The sequence below is a fragment of the Podarcis filfolensis genome (genome assembly GCF_964270895.1).
Source record: "Podarcis filfolensis genome assembly, chromosome: 3".
NCBI lineage: Eukaryota > Metazoa > Chordata > Lepidosauria > Squamata > Lacertidae > Podarcis > Podarcis filfolensis.
The window spans coordinates 529,674-551,192 of record NC_139606.1 but is presented as its reverse complement, the minus strand read 5'-3'; the positions used below and the strand labels follow the sequence as shown (position 1 = coordinate 551,192).

The 21,519-nt window shown below is 43.8% G+C and overlaps 1 protein-coding gene across 2 annotated transcripts in view; it reads left to right on the top strand.

Moving 5' to 3' along the window:
* The window catches only part of COL4A2 (collagen type IV alpha 2 chain), a 196,129-nt gene that overhangs the window by 41,954 nt on the left and 132,656 nt on the right, over positions 1-21,519 (top strand). For both annotated transcript variants that reach the window (XR_014546319.1, XM_083606368.1), the window contains exon 4: positions 8,384-8,464. Coding sequence is in view for 1 of the 2 variants with exons in the window: in XM_083606368.1 (XP_083462494.1) it covers positions 8,384-8,464 (81 nt within the window). In the remaining variant the exon portion in view is untranslated. The remainder of the gene's footprint in view (positions 1-8,383; positions 8,465-21,519) is intronic.

The window sequence follows — 21,519 nt, the reverse complement described above, 5'->3', positions numbered from 1 at the left end:
TGGCCAAATTGGCTGGGTCTAAAGATGTTTTTTAAAGAAGCGGTTTAATGACCGCCTCTTTCAGTGGGTCTGGGAAGGCTCCCTCACAGAGAGAAGCATTCACCACCCTGCAGAGCCCATCGCCCAGCCCTTCCCAGCTCGCTTTTATAAGCCAGGATGGGCAAGGATCAAGGAGACAGGCGGTCAGTTTCACTTGTCCAAGCAGCTTGTCCACATCCTCAGAGGTAACAGATTGAAATTGAGCCTATGTAACTTGACTAGACAGGACTCTAGGACTCTCCCACCCGGGCCCTTCTACCACCTTGGAGTCTTTGTTGTTTAGTCGTTTAGTCGTGTCCGACTCTTCGTGACCCCCTGGACCAGAGCACGCCAGGCACTCCTGTCTTCCACTGCCTCCCGCAGTTTGGTCAGACTCATATTTGTAGCTTCGAGAACACTTTCCAACCATCTCATCCTCTGTCGTCCCCTTCTTCTTGTGCCCTCCATCTTTCCCAACATCAGGGTCTTTTCCAGGGAGTCTTCTCTTCTCATGAGGTGGCCAAAGTATTGGAGTCTCAGCTTCACGATCTGTCCTTCCAGTGAGCACTCAGGGCTGATTTCCTTAAGAATGGATAGGTTTGATCTTCTTGTAGTCCATGGGACTCTCAAGAGTCTCCTCCAGCACCATAATTCAAAAGCATCAATTCTTCAGCGATCAGCCTTCTTTATGGTCTAGCTCTCACTTCCATACATCATACATCACTACTGGGAAACCTTGGAGTCTACCTCTTTACAAATCTGAGCGACTTTATCTGCAAAAAAAACTTTGCAAAATCATTGCAGGAGATCTTGCGGGCCTTACCAAGCCCCGATGGTGAAGATAATTCCATTAGATTGCAAGCCACCTGCTGCTGTTTTCTGCAGAAGTGAAAGAGGCGGTGAAGAAAGTCCTCTTCGCCGTCGCTATTGCCACTTGGTAGGCTCGATGTTCAGCTCTAACCAGTGTCCTGTCTGATTCAGAATGAGTTTTCCCGCCACCAGTGCTCTAGCCGTCTCAGCAGTTGTTTCATCGCCCTCAGCTCTGGGGGAAACCATAGGGCTGTCCGGGCTCCATGCAATCGGAGAGGATGCTTTGGAGCTAGACAGTTGATAGCCCTGGTAAGGCCACTAGGGAATCAGCTGAAAGGCCATCAACATGGGAAACCATTTGGATCCATTAAGTGGGGGGGGGACCATCCAAATTGGTCCCACCTCTCTGCAGAGGGGAAGGCTCACGGAGAAGTCCAGTTGCACCAGGAAGTGATCCGGCCATGGCACTTCTTTTGTTTTGCTTTTACTTACTGTCAGTTCACACACATCCATAGAGGTAAACACCAGGTCTAAGGCATGCCTGTGACTATGAGTTAGGCCAAACGTATTCAGGGACAGCCCCATGGAGGCTATGCTTTCCACGAAGTCCCGAGCTACCCCTTGTAAGGTTGTGTTGGCATGGATGTTAAAGTCCCCTAGGACAACCAAACTAGGTGTTTCTAGCAGAACATCCTCCACGACCTGAAGCAGCTCAGGCAGGGAATCCTTGGTGCAGCGAGGAGGTCAGTACACCAAAAGGAATCCTGTACTGCCCCTATTGTCCAGCTTTCAGAACATGCTGTCAGAAAACTGGGTCTTCCCAACAGGATGCCTGGTGCAAGCTAATGACTGCAACCCCCCCCCCCAACACCCATATGACCTGGGTTGCTGTGCGTAAGAGAAACCTGGTGGACCAGCAGCGGCAAGAACAGGCCCATCTGCTTCATCTAACCAAGTCTCTGTTACACATGCCAGGTCAAGTCCTCCATCCACAATCAAGTCATGGATGACAGCCGTCATGTGAGTCATTGACCTGGCATTGCACAACAGCTCCTTAAGGTTGTGTGGGTCTCCCTTGTTGATTCCAGTATCCTTCAAGTCAGGATCAGACCTGGAGTCAGGGATAGTCTTCAAACAACTAAACCTGCCTCATTGGTAATGACATGGTCTGGTCTTAGTGTAGCTCCTTCTCCTGCCTGTGATCACTGAGATCGGGTGTCCCAGAGAATCCCACTCCCCACCCCGTGGAACTTGACGCAGCCATTCTGTTGGCTGGGGCCCACTCCCAGGCAGTCCTGACCTTTCCCCCTTCAGAACAGAACACAAACCATACATCAAACTAATAAAACAGTAGAAACAACCCCCCCAATAATAATAATTTGCAATCATACTAAAATTAAACCAATCCCCAGCCCCAACCAAACGTCCATCCCACCCCCCAACAAAAATAAACAAACAAAAATTCAAAATACTACAGATTAAAAACAATTTAGAAGACCTAGAAACATTTAAATAATTACTTAATAACATTAACACAGAGGGGCTGGCCCTTGCCCTTGTCTCACCCCCAAAGGGCCACCCCAAGGGATGACCCCCTTTGGTGTCTCCCCGCTGGGAGCAGCCCCGTCCCCTTAGGCAGGCAGGCTTTATAATGCTGCTCCAGCAGCTGGACCACACCCTCTGGGGCAGCAGCTGTTCCCATTTTGCCTGCCTGCCCAGGGACCTGCGCAAATAAGATGTACAGAAGAAGAAACACAAAGAATTTTAGGCAAAGCTACTAATTTTAAGGTGGTGTTCAAAACTGTATGTCAAACTTACATAGAAGACAAGAGGTCAAGTTTTAAAAATTCATCAAGAAATTATCATCATACATTGGTCAACCACCAGAAGTTGTTTTTTTCTATTGTGCATTTTATTGGGAACATCAAAATGCTGATACACAAAAGAGCTATAAAAAGAGCTGGGGACCTAGTGTCACAGCACAGTTATTTGTTTTCCCTAACAGAACTCAGTCATCCGTTTGACTGACCCTGGCTAGAAACAGCTGGGAAACAGATTCTTTTGGAGAATTCCATGTCTATCACACAGCAAGAAGTTTAAAAATGTTCTGTTCATGTTATGTTATGTTCCATCTTCAATGACCTAGAGATGAGCAGTGGGTGCTTTCATATAAATATAGGAACTCCTTGCTTTAGTATGTGAAAACATGAAATGATTAATGCTAAATTAATTTAGTTTTAGTTTAGTTTTTTAATTTAGTTAATGCTAAATTAAAGCTTATTCAAGATAAATTATTCTAATTCTTCATTTATACAGTATTCTGTCTTTTGCCTGAAATGGGACTCAAGGTGGCTGACAGATAAAGCAAGCAGCTAAAAACATGGGGGGGGGGGAGTTATTAAACAGTGATATAATTAAAACTATCTATGTAAATGAGCTATTAAAATAGGTTGTGCTTTGCAAATAGAATCTTCAGTGTTGCACCCATAATCTTTTGCAAGTTTAAGATTTATTTATTTCTTAACATTTATTTACCATTTGATTGTTTTTAAAACCAACCAACCAACCTCAAATACAACTACAGTGGTACCTCGCAAGATGAAATTAATTCGTTCTGCGAGTTTTCTCGTCTTGCGATTTTTTCGTCTTGCGAAGCACGGATTCCCTGGGTATTAATGGTTTTAAGAAAAAGGAAACAAACTCACAAGACGTTTTCGTCTTGCGAAGCAAGCCCATAGGGAAATTCGTCTTGTGAAACAACTCAAAAAACGAAAAACTCTTTCATCTTGCGAGTTTTTCGTCTTACGAGGCATTCGTCTTGCGAGGTACCACTGTAAGTTAGTCCTATAGCCATTAGGCTGATTAAATTCTTGCTATCCATTTGAAAAATCAAAAACAGAAAAAATCCCAAAAAAGAACAAAATTGCTGACAGAGAAATGCCAAAAATAAAATGAAAAACTGCCAAAAAGCTTTTCAGAAAGAACAAAAATGAAACTTTGCCTTGCCACTTGAGGAATGAGGTTATTACCCCTCTACTACTGTCCATACCAGGTCACCCAACCATTGCTATTGTGTCTTTTCTTTTAGCAGATCACAATGATCAGGTGACAGCAAAAACTGCAAGGTCTGTTATAAGATCTATTATAAACCTCCAAACTGCATTTTGTATAGTTAAGTTTTTACCTCTTCAGTACATTTTATTTTCTTGCCTAGGAAGCTTCTCCCTGGTTTTGGAGGGGGCTGGGGGATTCTATCTTTTGCACTTTGAAACTCAAGCCTCAAAAGCTGAAAAACTCCGTAAAACATTTATCACTGGAATCACCACAAAACCTTCCACTTTCTATGATTTAATTCCCTCTGGGCTCATAACCTTATGTGAGGAATTAAGTATATGAATCCCTGTGGGTATAGGGCAGTATATAAATTTAATTAATTAATAATAGCAGCAGCAACAACAACAACCACAACAACAGTGTTCAAAACTCCCATTGTTCTAGGCACATTTTGCAACAGGGATTTTCATCAGCGCAAGCAGTTTCTGAGTTGTGCGCCCAGTACTGCACCTAAGATTTCAGATTAAAACTGCAACTCTCTCTTTAAAAAAAAAATTTAAATTAATTTTCCATTAAGAACATCCAATTAATAACAAATCAGATCAAATCATAATCCAATTCAAGAAAAAACAAAACAAAAACAAATTACAATCCAAATTATTAATTATTAAATTTCAAACAGACTTCCCATATTCTGGATCTCTAAAGAATCATCTCACATAGTTATATTTCTGCCTTCTTGTGATTCTCATAACTTCCACATTCCGATCTTAAACTCTCAAAGTCTCCAGTCCCTGGCTAGTCAATTCTCAGTCATGTTGAACAGTCATGTATCCTTTAATCTGACAAGCACAGCTTAGTTTGTGTATGTGTGTATTTCCCTTGTCTGTTGCCAGCGCAGCATTTCGTGGCTTACTGTTATCTTGCAGTCCGGGCTGTTGTCCAAGTCTACCGTTCGAAGTTCTATGACGCAGTAAATTCCTGAGTTGTCAGGTTATTATGCATACTGTTTGCAAATATATGTAGCAATTGAAATAGAATTATTCCACAGATGTAAATCATTTGGTGATTGATCAGCTTTTCCGGGGTCCACACACTCTTCCTCTGGGCCCTAGAGGGGAGCTGCTAGACACTCATTTCACCTTCTCTCCACTGGCGGGGGAACGGGCTTGTGGAGGCAGCAGGCCGCCCACGGCACCACTATTCTGGCAGGGTGCCATCGCAGCAGACCCCCCCCCCCCCGGAATGCAGGAAGCAGGGAGAGCAGTCTCTCTCTAAGCAGCCAGGATGATGTCTAAAAGAAATACCGCCGCCCCCGCCCCCATTCATATGCTCCCCTCTCACGCGCTCGTCTGTCGTGGGGTCCAGGGGAGGGGAGCGTATGAATGGGGCGGTGGCAACGGCAGTATTTCTTTTCGCCATCATCCTGGCCGGTTAGAGAGAGACTGCTCTCCCTGCCTCCTGCTCCTTCCCCTTTCGGATGAGAAACAGAGAGAGAAAGGCACAGGCTCAACATGCTGGCCATCATTTCCCTTTTCCCCTACAACATGCGCTTAAAAACAACAGCCGCCAAACCTAGAAGCACTTTGCACAAGGCGTTCTGCTGGGGTCTCCTGGTTTGTTTCATTAAAAAAAAAGCGCTCACTTTAAGAAACTGAGTATCCATCCATCCATAGTCCTGGATAATCCTTGGGATGGGAAGGTATTTCTTGCTATTGAGAATTGCTGCCAGCCACCACTGCCTTCTCTGTCTGCTCCTCAAGGTGACAACCGCCCAGCACCGTATTTTTCGCTCTATAGGACGCACCGGACCATAGGACGCACCGGACCATAGGAGGGAGAGAACAGGAAAAAAAAAATTTCTCCCCCTCTCTGCTCAGCACCCCTTCAGAGAAGTGGCAGGAGAAAAGGAGCCCCTTCCATTTCTCCTCCCGCTTCCCTGAAGGGGCGCTGCGCAGAGAGGGAAAACTGTGCAGCACCTCTCCAGCGAAGTGAAGCTTGGAGAGCAAGAGGGATCGGTGTGCACCTACCCCTCTCGCTCTTCAGGCTTCAGGCGGCTATCCGCAAGCCTTCGGAGCGCAGCGGGGACTCCTGCTGCGCTCCGAAGGCTTGCGGGTAGCTGCCTGAGCCCCCGAAGCGCAGCGGGAGTTCGCACCACTATAAGAGAACAAGGGAGTTTCATGGTGAGTTCCGGCACCTCTTTTTCTAGAAAAATAGCACTGGTTTTAGCAAACAAAATGGAGTCCTAAATTGAGTCCTAAAAGGATATAGAGAGATCGGAAATTCCCTTTCATGTACAGCAACTTAAAACACAGCTTGAAACACAGCAGGGGGGAATGACAGATACTTTCTGAGTCACTAATGTGTACATGCCCTAAGTCTAAAAGCATATCTACATAATTATAATAATATAAATAATCCAAAATAAGATCATGTGGCTGTTTAAAAATAATTACTTTCTTGATATTCTAAATTTCAGTGAGAAATGCTCACATTTTTTGGTAATATTTGCACCATGTTTGCAAACAAGCAACAGTATTTTTGGTGCACTACAATGTAGGTCTTCAAATATTTCTGTTTGTTCCCAGAACAGACATTTCCTGAATCTGTTAAGCACTTCGGCCTGGAACGTAATGAGAGAGGATGTGAACCGACAAGATGATATTGTTTGAGTCTGCTAAAGGAAGTTGACTATTTGGATGTTTATAATCTCAGTATGTTAGCTTGTACTTTGATAAGAACGTTTTGTTTGCAAAGTAAACCGCAAGACCCACTGCAGTTCTGAGACAATGTTTATGCAGCTTTTGAAGTAAAGTACTGCAGAAAATTTCTGCATCATCCAAAAACAGTATCTGAGCTGTACAGTATGATGTATGTATGTACATATGTGTACATAATAAGAACAAATGAATTGTAAATTATATGTGAAAACTGAAAACTCCATAGAATAGCCAAATTGTGCAGGTGGGTGAACTACAATAGTCAGATGCAAAGTAGTTTATAAATAGACCTGTCTCAAAGCACCATGTAGGGAAGAGTGTCCAGACTTCCTAGTTTCCTGTTGTGTGAAGCTAATGATGTAATTCGTCTTAGGACCTTTCTGAGTTAAGCAGATGGGACAATCATAGATATGTAAGCAAAGAGCAGTTAAATATAGACACGGTACATCTCTGTATGTATTGTATTATTGATATTGGCCTATGTTTTGTTTTGACAAAATTAGATTGAAAAAAACCTTAAAATCTTTGCAACTGGCTTTAACTGCCTGTAGTTTGCTGAGAACCCTAGTATACTAGGTAAGAAATAATACATTGGAGCAACAGGTTTATGTGAACCTGGAAGAGGAAGGATGTATTGTCATTTGCTTTGCAATGCATAGTTTCAAAGTTTGCATTCCACCAAAAATCTTTTGATGAATAAGATGAGCTCCCATTTTTCACTAAGAAAAGCATTCAGGCGTCACTTGCAGTTTCACATTCTTTGAGGTGTTTGTACATAAATGGTAAGCTCTGTTCCCATCTGCAGAAATATTGTTCTGTTTAATCTTGCTCTTTTTTCCAAGCACACATGTAGCTCATACCAGTGTATCTAGCAGGGATACAGTGTACATAACTTTACTGCTTGTAAGGCTGATTAAATTTTCAGTGATGTCTTTTCTTTTAGAATATTTAACCACTTCTCATTCAGCAACAGAGGCTGCTGCAGCTTCCAATTGTCTTCTCTCTTTTTTGTTGGCAAACACACACACACACACACTTTAAAACATTTTTGTTTCAATGTCATTTTTAATTTACTATGCATCCAAGTAGTAAATGGTATTCAATTTAAGATTGGTTAATGAGTCCCCAATCATTAATAATCACTTAAAATGTTCTTCTAGGGAAGTAATAGTCCCACTCTATTCTGCCTTGGTCAGGCCACACCTGGAATGCTATGTCTAGTTCTGGGCACCACAATTTAAGACAAACTGGAAGGTATGCAGAGGAGGGTGACCAGATGATCAAGGTTCTGGAAACCAAGCCTTATGAGGAATGGTTGAAGGAGCTGGGTATGTGTAGACTGGAAAAGAGGAGCATGAGAGGAGATGATATAGTCATCTTCAGATTTCTAAAGAGTTGTCACCTGGAGGTTGGAGCAAGCTTGTTTCCTCCTGCTTTAGCGGGTAGAACTTGAACCAATGACTTCCAGTTACTAGAAAGGTGATTCCAATTCAACATCAGGAAGAACTTTCTGACGGTAAGAGTTGTTTGGCAGTGGAACAGACTCCCTTGGGAGATGGTGGACTTTTCTTCCCTGGAGGTTTTTAGCAGAGGTTGGATGGCTATCTGTCATGGAGGCTTTAGCTGAGATTCCTACGTTGCAGAAGGTTGGACTGGATGACCCTCGCAGTCCCATCCAACTCTACGATTCTATGATTCCCTTTAGTTTTGCCATACTAGTTGTTTTTCTTGCTGTTGCCGTGCTATTTAACTGTCATTTGAATGTTTGTTTTATTTTTCAGGGAGGGAAGTCTTATACAGGACCTTGCGCAGGAAGAGACTGCAGTTGGGGTTGTGAATGTTTCCCAGAAAAAGGAGCTCGTGTGAGTACCACTTTTTCTAATCACATAAGAATTCTCACCATTTTATCCTAGGGATCAAACAATTGCCCCTAGATTTAGGACTTAAGATATAAACAACAAAACAATACAAAAATAATAACAAAACATTTCAACAATGCAATACTAGCAATACAAAATATGTCCTTCCATGAACAGAAGGAGCCTCCTGTGAACAGAAGGGGTAATCTGTTAGTGGAATGGGCTTGTTCAAGTGGTCGCTTCCATGAACTGAAATGGAATAACCTGCTGCCACCTACACTGCTCTAAAGGGCTCCCAAACCCTAGCAAATTTTCAGTGGCTGCGGACGCAGCAGAGATCCAAGAGCATCCAGCTTTGTGAGCAGAATTCCACTCGTGAAATTCTAGATTCAACTATTGCCTATAATTGCATTTGACATTTCAGATTTAAGCTGGAAAGAAAGGTATCATATGACATGTTCCTGTAGACTACAGCATTTGGAGGCAAGTTGTTTGGTACATGCTTAGCTCAAATTCTAAATCATGCCTCACGTCACCTCCTCATGGTGGCACTGTTTTATAACTGCATTAAAAGGCCTGCTCCTCAGTATCTTTACATCAAATAAATCTTAAAGTAAATCATCATTAAATGTGATTTGGGCACTACTGTTTGAGAGCTCTTGCATTTATTCATCTGTTGTTATTGAAATGTACAGCCATGTGATATTGGAAAACTGTCAAAATGAATTACACAGTGAACATCTACACAACAATTTGAATATTCTCCAGTTACATTGTTTTAATTAGATTTGAAATGAACAGTGGTTTTTAATTAGAATTATATCATTTTTGAAGCAACAGCACTTTATAAGTGAAGAATATTGAATTTTAATATTGGGAAATGGACTTAATACCCTAGCTTCTCAAGCAGTGAACAAAAATTATTTGATTTGATATGCAAGCATACTTCCAAGCCATCTAATTTGTCCGGAATGTTGTAATTATTTTCTTTAAATGTAAAATCTTTACTAGCAGCACTTCCTGAATAATAGGTTGCATTTCTCAGCATCTTATAACAGTGCACTTGACAGCTGTGTAGCCACTTTCATCGTAAGTTCATTTGGAATCTTCAGAGGTGACCAAAATTAATGGAAATGTTTTTGTCTTACTATGGAGTATAAGAAAATAAGGCCTAATTAAATTAAATTTTCCGTTTGTAGTTTTTCATGTGAGTCATAGGTCCAGCAGTGCTTGAGTTTAATGGGTCATTCTTCTGGTAATAATGTCTAAAAATGGTTCTGGGTGCAGCTGTAGAGTTTTAATGTTCAATAGTGCTGACTTTCTTTTTGAATTATTGACTGCCTATAATAGTGGATGGTTAGAGATGGTATCCCCTTCATGGATCACTGCCTTGCCGTGGCGAAGGGGCTTGAAGAACTCAGAGAAGCTATGAACTATGCCGAGCAGGGCACCCAAGATAAGCAGATTATAGTGGAGAGTTTTGACCAAACGTGATCCACCTGGAGGAGGAACCGGCAAGCCACTCCAGTATCCCTGCCAAGAAAACTCCATGGACAAAGACAACAGGCATATAAAAGTTATGACGCTGGAAGATGAGCCATTCAGGTCGGAAGGCGTCCAACATGCTACTGGGGAAGAGCGGAGGACAAGTACAAGTAGATCCAGAGCTGATGAAGCGGCTGGGCTAAAGCCGAAAGGACGCTCAGTTGTGGATATGCCTGGAAGCGAAAGGAAAGTCCAATGCTGTAAAGAAAAATATTGCATAGGAACCTGGAATGTAAGAACCATGAACCTGGGTAAGTTGGATGTGGTCAAAAATGAGATGGCAAGAATAAATATTGACATCCTGGGCATCGGTGAACTAAAATGGACGGGAATGGGCGAATTCAGTTCGGATGACCACCATACTGTGGGCAAGAAACCCGCAAAAGAAATGGAGTGGCCCTCATAGTCAACAAAAGAGTGGCGAAAGCTGTACTGGGATGCAATCTCAAAAATGATAGAATGATCTCGATACGAATCCAAGGCAGACCTTTTAACATCACAGTAATCCAAGTTTATGCACCAACTACTGGTGCTGAAGAAACTGAAATTGACCAATTCTATGAAGACTTACAACACCTTATTGAAGTGACACCAAAGAAGGATGTTCTTCTCATTATAGGGGATTGGAATGCTAAAGTAGGGAATCAAGAGATAAAAGGAACAACTGGCAAGTTTGGCCTTGGAGAGCAAAACGAAGCAGGGCAAAGGCTAATAGAGTTCTGTCAAGAGAACAAGCTGGTCATCACAAACACGCTTTTCCAACAACACAAGAGACGACTCTACACGTGGACATCACCAGATGGGCAGCATCGAAATCAGATTGATTATATTCTCTGCAGCCAAAGATGGAGAAGCTCTATAAAGTCAGCAAAAACAAGACCTGGAGCTGACTGTGGCTCAGATCATCAGTTTCTTATAGCAAAATTCAAGCTTAAACTGAATAAAGTAGGAAAAACCACTGGGCCGGTAAGATACAATCTAAATCAAATCCCTTATGAATACACAGTGGAAGTGAGGAACAGGTTTAAGGATTTAGATTTGCTGGACAGAGTGCCTGAAGAACTATGGATGGAGGCTCGCAACATTATACAGGAGGCAGCAACTAAAACCATCCCAATGAAAAAGAAATGCAAGAAAGCAAAGTGGCTGTCCAACGAGGCCTTACAAATAGCGGGGGAGAGAAGGCAAGCAAAATGCGAGGGAGATAGAGAAAGATACAGGAAATGCAGATGACACAACCTTGATGGCAGAAAGTGAGGAGGAATTAAAGAACCTTTTATTGAGGGTGAAAGAGGAGAGCGCAAAATATGGTCTGAAGCTCAACATCAAAAAAACGAAGATCATGGCCACTGGTCCCATCACCTCCTGGCAAATAGAAGGGGAAGAAATGGAGGCAGTGAGAGATTTTATTTTCTTGAGCACCATGATCACTGCAGATGGTGACAGCAGCCACGAAATTAAGAGACACCTGCTTCTTGGGAGGAAAGCAATGACAAACCTAGACAACATCTTAAAAAGTAGAGACATCACCTTGCCAACAAAGGTCTGTATAGTTAAAGCTATGGTTTTCCCAGTAGTGATGTATGGAAGTGAGAGCTGGACCATAAAAAAGGCTGATCGCTGAAGAATTGATGCTTTTGAATTATGGTGCTGGAGGAGACTCTTGAGAGTCCCATGGACTGCAAGAAGATCAAACCTATCCATTCTTAAGGAAATCAGCCCTGAGTGCTCACTGGAAGGACAGATCGTGAAGCTGAGGCTCCAATACTTTGGCCACCTCGTGAGAAGAGAAGACTCCCTGGAAAAGACCCTGATGTTGGGAAAGATGGAGGGCACAAGGAGAAGGGGACGACAGAGGACGAGATGGTTGGATAGTGTCTTCGAAGCTACAAACATGAGTCTGACCAAACTGCGGGAGGCAGTGGAAGACAGAAGTGCCTGGCGTGCTCTGGTCCATGGGGTCACGAAGAGTCGGACACGACTAAACAACTAAACAACAGCAACAGAGATGGTATGGGAAATTACATTGTGGGACTTCTGACTTACCATATTTTTCTGTGTATAACATGCCCCCATGTATAAGATGCCCTCTATTTTGGGGGACTCAAAATTAAGAAAATGGGGGGAGATGGCCCAGAGCTTTTTTGGGGGAAGGATTGTTGATGGCTTTTGACCTGATTTCATTCTGATGCAAATTCTTCTCATACGTGTATTAAAGAATAGTAATATATACATGTATTAAAGAATAGTAATATATTTGTTCCACATATTTTCCAGTTAAGTTAGGCTGCTTACTGTGCTAGATTATTGTATCTCTGGCCATCGAAATATATTCTTTCTGGGCTATAGAAACACTACTCACTCTATTCTACTTCAAAATAGTGATTTTTTTGTTAGTCCCACCATATCCAGATGACCATCCATATTTTAGTACTATGGTACTTAGTATCTAATGTCTTCTGCATGGTCCTTCTAGAGAGCTTCTATGTGGGTTGAAGATTTGAGCCGAGTGGGAAGGCAGGACCTAAGCCCCTAGACAGAGAGGTTGGCATTGAGGTACCTGCCAAATCTCTAGTATGGTTTGAGAAGTTTCTGCATAGGGAGAGAACTCATAATTGTGTCTGCACAAATGTTTATGCAAAGATTTACAGTTAGAGTAAGCAACTGATTGTTCTTTATAAGTTCCAATCATATCTTATCCTCTTTTTGACAGTGACAACCCCACTGTCCATTTCTTCTCAAGGATGCCTTTGTATTACTGATATTTTGACATATTTTGAAATCTGCTTCTCTGCATGTTGGAAATCATACCAGCATTTCTGGTTGGAAAACACCCCAGTTGATGAAAATATTAAATATTACCAATTCGTATTTAGACACCGAGAAACTAAAACTGTTATCACAAACAAGTAAGCTGGAAGCACTGGCAATGTTAGTATTTCTTGAATGTTTTGGTTAATGTTGCAGATTTGATTAAAAACTGAAAATCATAGAATCATAGAATAGAATCATAGAGTTGGAAGAGACCACAAGGGCCATCTAGTCCAACCCCCTGCCAAGCAGGAAACACCATCAGAGCACTCCTGACATATGGTTGTCAAGCCTCTGCTTAAAGACCTCCAAAGAAGGAGACTCCACCACACTCCTTGGCAGCAAATTCCACTGTCGAACAGCTCTTACTGTCAGGAAGTTCTTCCTAATGTTTAGGTGGAATCTTCTTTCTTGTAGTTTGGATCCATTGCTCCGTGTCCGCTTCTCTGGAGCAGCAGAAAACAACCTTTCTCCCTCCTCTATGTGACATCCTTTTATATATTTGAACATGGCTATCATATCACCCCTTAACCTCCTCTTCTCCAGGCTAAACATGCCCAGCTCCCTTAGCCGTTCCTCATAAGGCATCGTTTCCAGGCCTTTGACCATTTTGGTTGCCCTCCTCTGGACACGTTCCAGTTTGTCAATGTCCTTCTTGAACTGTGGTGCCCAGAACTGGACACAGTACTCCAGGTGAGGTCTGACCAGAGCAGAATACAGTGGCACTATTACTTCCCTTGATCTAGATGCTATACTCCTATTGATGCAGCCCAGAATTGCATTGGCTTTTTTAGCTGCCGCGTCACACTGTTGGCTCATGTCAAGTTTGTGGTCAACCAAGACTCCTAGATCCTTTTCACATGTAGTGCTCTCAAGCCAGGTGTCACCCATCTTGTATTTGTGCCTCTCATTTTTTTTGCCCAAGTGCAATACTTTACATTTCTCCCTGTTAAAATTCATCTTGTTTGTTTTGGCCCAGTTCTCTAATCTGTCAAGGTCGTTTTGAAGTGTGATCCTGTCCTCTGGGGTGTTAGCCACCCCTCCCAGTTTGGTGTCATCTGCAAATTTGATCAGGATGCCCTTGAGTCCATCATCCAAGTCGTTGATAAAGATGTTGAATAAGACCGGGCCCAAGACAGAACCCTGTGGCACCCCACTAGTCACTCTTCTCCAGGATGAAGAGGAACCATTGATGAGCACCCTTTGGGTTCGGTCAGTCAGCCAGTTACAAATCCACTGAGTGGTAGCATAGTCAAGACCGCATTTTACCAGCTTCTTTACAAGAATATCATGGGGCACCTTGTCAAATGCCTTGCTGAAATCAAGGTAGGCTACATCCACTGCGTTCCCTTCATCTACCAGGCTTGTAATTCTGTCAAAAAACGAGATCAGGTTAGTCTGACATGACAAAATAATCTTTGCCAAGCTCAAAATCTGTACAGATAGTTCCGTATTGTTACACATTGCAGTATGTGTGTACTAGGTGGGACTGATTTGGATGGTCCACCCCACCACTTAAGGGATCCAAATGGTTTCCAGAGAGTGGTAGGGGATGCTTTATCCCATGTTGATGGCCTTTCAGCTGATTCCCTGATGACCTGCTGGAATGTGGAGTTAACCAGGACTATCGACTGTCTGGCTCCAAAACGCCCTCTCCGATTGCATGGAGCCCGGACAGGCCCGTGGTTTTCCACGAATCTGAGGGCACTGAAACAATCGCTGAGACGGCTAGAGCGCCAGTGGCGGATAACCCATTCTGAAGCTGACCGGACACAGGTTAGAGTTCAATGTCGAACCTACCAAGTGGCGGTAGCGACGGCAAAGAAGACTTTCTTCACCGCCTCTATTGCATCTGCAGAAAACAGCAGGAGCCTTTTTCAGGTGGTTCACAATTTAGCGGAACCACCTGCTACATCGGGGCCCAGTACAAGAATACTTGGCTAGTCTAGATGTATTCAAGTCTCCAGGGCCAGATGAACTGCATCCAAGAGTATTAAAAGAACTGGCAGATGTGATTTCAGAACCACTGGCAGTCATCTTTGAGAATTCCTGGAGAACAGGCGAAGTCCCGGCAGACTGGAGGAGGGCAAATGTTGTCCCTATTTTCAAAAAGGGGAAAAGAGAGGACCCAAATAATTACCGCCCAGTCAGTCTGACATCAATACCAGGGAAGATTCTGGAGCAGATCATTAAGCAAACAGTCTGTGAGCACCTAGAAAGGAATGCTGTGATCACCAATAGTCAGCATGGATTTCTGAAAAATAAGTCATGTCAGACTAACCTGATCTCGTTTTTTGACAGAATTACAAGCCTGGTAGATGAAGGGAACGCAGTGGATGTAGCCTACCTTGATTTCAGCAAGGCATTTGACAAGGTGCCCCATGATATTCTTGTAAAGAAGCTGGTAAAATGCGGTCTTGACTATGCTACCACTCAGTGGATTTGTAACTGGCTGACTGACCGAACCCAAAGGGTGCTCATCAATGGTTCCTCTTCATCCTGGAGAAGAGTGACTAGTGGGGTGCCACAGGGTTCTGTCTTGGGCCCGGTCTTATTCAACATCTTTATCAACGACTTGGATGATGGACTCAAGGGCATCCTGATCAAATTTGCAGATGACACCAAACTGGGAGGGGTGGCTAACACCCCAGAGGACAGGATCACACTTCAAAACGACCTTGACAGATTAGAGAACTGGGCCAAAACAAACAAGATGAATTTTAACAGGGAGAAATGTAAAGTATTGCACTTGGGCAAAAAAAATGAGAGGCACAAATACAAGATGGGTGACACCTGGCTTGAGAGCACTACATGTGAAAAGGATCTAGGAGTCTTGGTTGACCACAAACTTGACATGAGCCAACAGTGTGACGCGGCAGCTAAAAAAGCCAATGCAATTCTGGGCTGCATCAATAGGAGTATAGCATCTAGATCAAGGGAAGTAATAGTGCCACTGTATTCTGCTCTGGTCAGACCTCACCTGGAGTACTGTGTCCAGTTCTGGGCACCACAGTTCAAGAAGGACATTGACAAACTGGAACGTGTCCAGAGGAGGGCAACCAAAATGGTCAAAGGCCTGGAAACGATGCCTTATGAGGAACGGCTAAGGGAGCTGGGCATGTTTAGCCTGGAGAAGAGGAGGTTAAGGGGTGATATGATAGCCATGTTCAAATATATAAAAGGATGTCACATAGAGGAGGGAGAAAGGTTGTTTTCTGCTGCTCCAGAGAAGCGGACACGGAGCAATGGATCCAAACTACAAGAAAGAAGATTCCACCTAAACATTAGGAAGAACTTCCTGACAGTAAGAGCTGTTCGACAGTGGAATTTGCTGCCAAGGAGTGTGGTGGAGTCTCCTTCTTTGGAGGTCTTTAAGCAGAGGCTTGACAACCATATGTCAGGAGTGCTCTGATGGTGTTTCCTGCTTGGCAGGGGGTTGGACTCGATGGCCCTTGTGGTCTCTTCCAACTCTATGATTCTATGATTCTATGATTCTACAGGCCACATGATCTCCTGCAATGATTTTGCAAAGTTTTTTTGCAGATAAAGTCGCTCAGATTCGGGAAGAGGTAGACTCCACCGTGAGAGCAGGGCCGGGGCGGAAGAGTGCTAGAGTCCTGTCTAGTCAAGTTGCGTGGCATCAATTCCAATCTGTTACCTGCAAGGATGTGGACAGGCTGCTTGGACGAGTGAAACCAACCACCTGTATCCTTGATCCTTGCCCATCCTGGCTTATAAAAGCTAACCGGGAAGGGCTGGGTGATGGGCTTCACGGGGTGGTGAATGCTTCTCTCTGTGACGGAGCCTTTCCAGACCCGTGGAAGAGGCGGTTATCAAACTGCTTCTTAAAAAACTATCTTTAGATGCTGCCAATATGGCCAACTATCGCCCAGTCTCAAATCTTCCATTCTTGGGCAAGGTGATTGAGCGAGTGGTTGCTGAACAACTCCAGGCATGCCTGGAAGAAGCGGACCATTTGGATCCCTTCCAGTTGGGATTCAGGCCTCATCATGGGACTGAAACCGCCTTGGTTGCACTGGTCGCTGATCTCCGGCGGGCTAGGGACAAAGGTGAGAGCTGTTTCCTAGTTCTGCTGGATCTCTCAGCGGCTTTTGACACCATCGACCGTAACATCCTTCTGGACCGCCTAGAGGGGCTGGGAGCTGGGGGCACTGTTATACAGTGGTACCTTGGGTTACATACACTTCAGGTTACAGACTCTGTTAACCCAGAAATAGTGCTTCAGGTTAAGCACTTTGCTTCAGGATGAGAATAGAAATTGTGCTCTGGCGGCGCAGCAGCAGCAGGAGGCCCCATTAGCTAAAGTGGTGCTTCAGGTTGAGAACAGTTTCAGGTTAAGTACAGACCTCCGGAACGAATTAAGTACTTAACCTGAGGTACCAGTGTACAGTGGTTTCGCTCCTTCCTCCTGGGCCGTGTTCAGAAAGTGGGGGGGGGGGTGAGTGTTCAGACCCCTGGGCTCTCACTTGTGGGGTGCCTCAGGGTTCTGTCCTCTCCCCCATGCTTTTCAACATCTACATGCAGCCGCTGGGAGAGATCATCAGGGGGTTTGGGCTGGGTGTTCATCAGTATGCGGATGATACCCAGCTCTACCTCTCTTTCAAATCGGAACCAGTGAAGGTGGTGAAGGTGATATGATAGCCATGTTCAAATATATAAAAGGATGCCACATAGAGGAGGGAGAAAGGTTGTTTTCTGCTGCTCCAGAGAAGCGGACACGGAGCAATGGATCCAAACTACAAGAAAGAAGATTCCACCTAAACATTAGGAAGACCTTCCTGACAGTAAGAGCTGTTCGACAGTGGAATTTGCTGCCAAGGAGTGTGGTGGAGTCTCCTTCTTTGGAGGTCTTTAAGCAGAGGCTTGACAACCATATGTCAGGAGTGCTCTGATGGTGTTTCCTGCTTGGCAGGGGGTTGGACTCGATGGCCCTTGTGGTCTCTTCCAACTCTATGATTCTATGATTCTATAATACAGGTTACTGTATTTTAGTGTTTTGTTGGAAGCCGCCCAGAGTGGCTGGGGAAACCCAGCCAGATGGGTCGGGTATAAATAGTACTAGTAGTAGTAGTAGTAGTAGTAGTAGTAATAATAATAATAATAATAATAATAATAATAATAATAATGTAGCCCAGAGAAATTCTTGAAAATTAGATATTTTACTTCCTTTGAATAAAGCAAACTGTCTTTATTGCTTCCTTGAGAACTAAATGAGGACACAATTCACTTAAAGCTATGCACTTCTGAGCACCATTGATTGCGGTGGGAGAGGAGAACATGTGTAACTTTCTCCTGTTGCGATCAGTGGGATTTAAAGATGATTGACTTGTCTGAAGTATGCTCCTTTTTCACAACAGCAGAATACTGTGGATCCACAAAGTATGTAGGAAGACATCACATAACGTACAGAAGGGGAACCTTTTGAGCTAAGAAGAGTTTGGATTTGATACCCCGCTTTATCACTACCCTAAGGAGTCTCAAAGCGGCTCACTACCTCCTTTCCCTTCCTCCCCCTCAAAAAACACTCTGTGAGGTGAGTGGGGCTGAGAGACTTCAGGGAAGTGTGACTAGCCCAAGGTCACCCAGCAGCTGCATGTGGAGTAGCGGAGATGCGAACCCAGTTCACCAGATTACAAGTCTACCGCTCTTAACCACCACACCACGCTGGCTAAGGGAAACAGAACACCCTTTCCTTTATTATTACTATTATTTATTAAATTTGTATACTTCTCTGTACCCAGAGGTCTCATAACATAGCATTCCATTACATAACATAACATTCAGCATATTACATACTATCAGTTTGAAACCTTGGCACAGTTGCAGACTGTTTATACTGTTTACCTTCTCCAACAACTGCAGGGAATGTTTTTTTCATAGAATATAATCAGTCCTACTTGGCTGATTCAAGTTGTCCTATGTGCTAGACAAATGGCAGCAACCTGCCTGTCCACCCCCAAAGCAAGCGTGGGGAAACCATTTTGGCCAGTTGTGGATGACAGAATAAAGTGAATTACTTTCCCTACATAAAGCACTGGAACTATTTATCTGCAATTTTGCAGACTTCATCCAGTCCATAGAGGCTTCTGTGCCTGTACATCTTCCACCCCTCTCCTTATCCAGCTGCAACACCACAACCCTGCAGTGTTCTCAATGGCTCTTACTCTCAGGTAGTTGCTGCCACCACCACTTAACTCGTTGCCCAGATGGGAGGGGACCTGGGATGAAAGCAGGCATTTTTCGAAAGCCAGTGCACCTAGCACTCCTCAGTGCAACCTGCACACAAGTTGTTGGGGAAAATAGGACCAGCTTTTAGCTGCCTTGCCTTAGGCCAATATCCAAGCTGCTTCCTTGTTTCCCTGGCAGAACCCCCTAAACTTCTTAAACTCCAGGAACACTTGAGACCAAGACACCCTGTGTTTCCCAAGCAGTTCCCTTGCAAGTTAGTCAGAGTTTAAAGGCGGCCAAAATTCCCCAAGTCTCTCCCAGATCTCAGAAGAACGTATTGGACTCGCACAACTCTGAGCCTAAACTTTCAGTAGCATGAACTCCAATCGTCTAGGCATGGGGGCTGGGGCTTCTAGAACCCTGAGGTTGGTAACCACACACACTTCAGTGGTCAAATTAGGAAACCTCATTAAAAATAGAAGCTAGGGGAAAGCAGGCAGGAGATCAAAACAGGCAACACAATAAACCAGAGCCCTGTGGCTCTAAAACTGGACTAATGCTAGCCTATTCACTATAATAGAGCTGTTTGGCTTACAAGCCAGCAGCGAAGATGGCCAGCTTCATAGTTAAGTCCGATCTGGATCCCTGATGGTGGGAGGGAACAACATTGCCAGGGCAGCTCAGCTTTTTAAAGTCTCTTTCCTCTCTCTGGGAGGAGTGACCCCTCGCTCTTTCTGACAAACAAAATGCAGAGCCAGATGCTCACATCAGTCATGTCTCCCAGGTAGGCTTCTAAGGCACCAATTTTTACATTTGAAGGAGATACACATGACAGACTGACTGAGAGAAGTGGTGGGGGCAGATCAGGATTTTTATTCACACTCACAAAGCAAGATAGCACTTTGAAAAGGAATTGCCAATATTCTGCTGGTTATCAGGTAACAACAGCAGCAAAGGCAACAACAATTTATTATTTATACCCCGCCCTTCTGCCTGGGTTTCAAAGCTCTGTCTCGCAGAGCACTTTGCCAAGTACATACCATGGAAGACCCTTGTGGGCAAAAAAGGTCATGTGACATTGTGACATTAGATGACTGACAAGTGGGCAGCTCCACCCACCTGTCAAACCTGGCCCACAAGGGTTGGGGAGGGTTAACAATCTAGCCTACTGGCCAGACCCCATTCCTCACCCTAACTCTGAAACAAACTCTGAAAACCCTAGCCCCACACTGCTTTTGCAGGCCATGCTGGGCTGGCACACGCACAAGGCATCTCCCACGTGGAGGTGCCTGGGAGAGACGCAGCTCCAGCAGCACAACCCACCCTCTAGCTTTCCTGCCCCAGGCACCCCAGTGGCTTGCTACGCTGCTGAGAGAAGCAGAGCTATTTGCATGCTGAAGAAAGTGGTCTGTAAAGATATTCACCAGATATATCAACCGGTTCTGCATGTAGCAAATCCTATAAAATCTAGAGTAGGGGTAGCCAGTGTGGCCTTCCAGCTCCCATCATCACTGACCTGCATTGACCTTTTAGGTGTCACTTTAGTTGACTTGATCATGCCCTTGATAATCCTACCAGGTGTTTGCAAAAAAGGCAAAAAAAAAAAAAAAGCAGTGGTACTTCAGACCGTCTGGCATCTGCTACAGAAGATAGGTAGGCAGTAGTGTGAATTCCTTGACCTCAAAGAGATCTGTTTGCTTGGCTCCATGGTGTCAAAAGACATTGATTACATTTATTTAAAATATTAACACATCATACTTTTCATGAATAGATTACTTTTAAGTCTAATGTTTGCTATATTGGATTATATATTAATGCTGTACTGTTTTTAACATTTGATTGGGGGCTGCCCAGAGTGGGCGGGGTATAAATAATAAATTAATAAAAAAATTAATAAAAAATTAATAATTTGTTTTATATGAATACTCCGTACCTGGAAGTATTGAAACCAGGGGTGGTGCCCATCCTCTTGCCTTTTGAACTCATTCCAAGTTAGCATTTTTCATTTCTTTTAAGTATATATTCTCTCTTTTACTAATTAGCAACCTCTGGTGGTAGCTTCCCCCTAAAAAACCTTAGGCCAGAACTAGCAAAAGGGACAAATGTAAAGGTCTACATTTAAGGCAGGAAGAACGAGATGCGCATGGAGGACACCACCCTTGGCAGCAGTGCATGTGATAAGGTTGTAGACTTTAACCTTAACAAGAGTCAACTGTGTAATCCAGCTCAAAGAAAGTCATAGTCCCACTCTATTCTGCCTTGGTCCAGTTCTGGGTACCACAATTTAAGAAGGATGTTGACACGCTGGAAGATTTGCAGAGGAGGGTGACCAAAATGAGGGTTATTAGGGTTATGCTATTTTTAGAAATATTAGGGTTATGCTATTTTTAGAAATATAGAGGCACACAATTGGTCCATGTAGTTCAAAATGGATGACACTAACTGACAGCAGCTCCCCAGGGTCTTATAAAAGCAAATTCCCAGCCCCAATTTTGAACGCAAATACAAGAGAG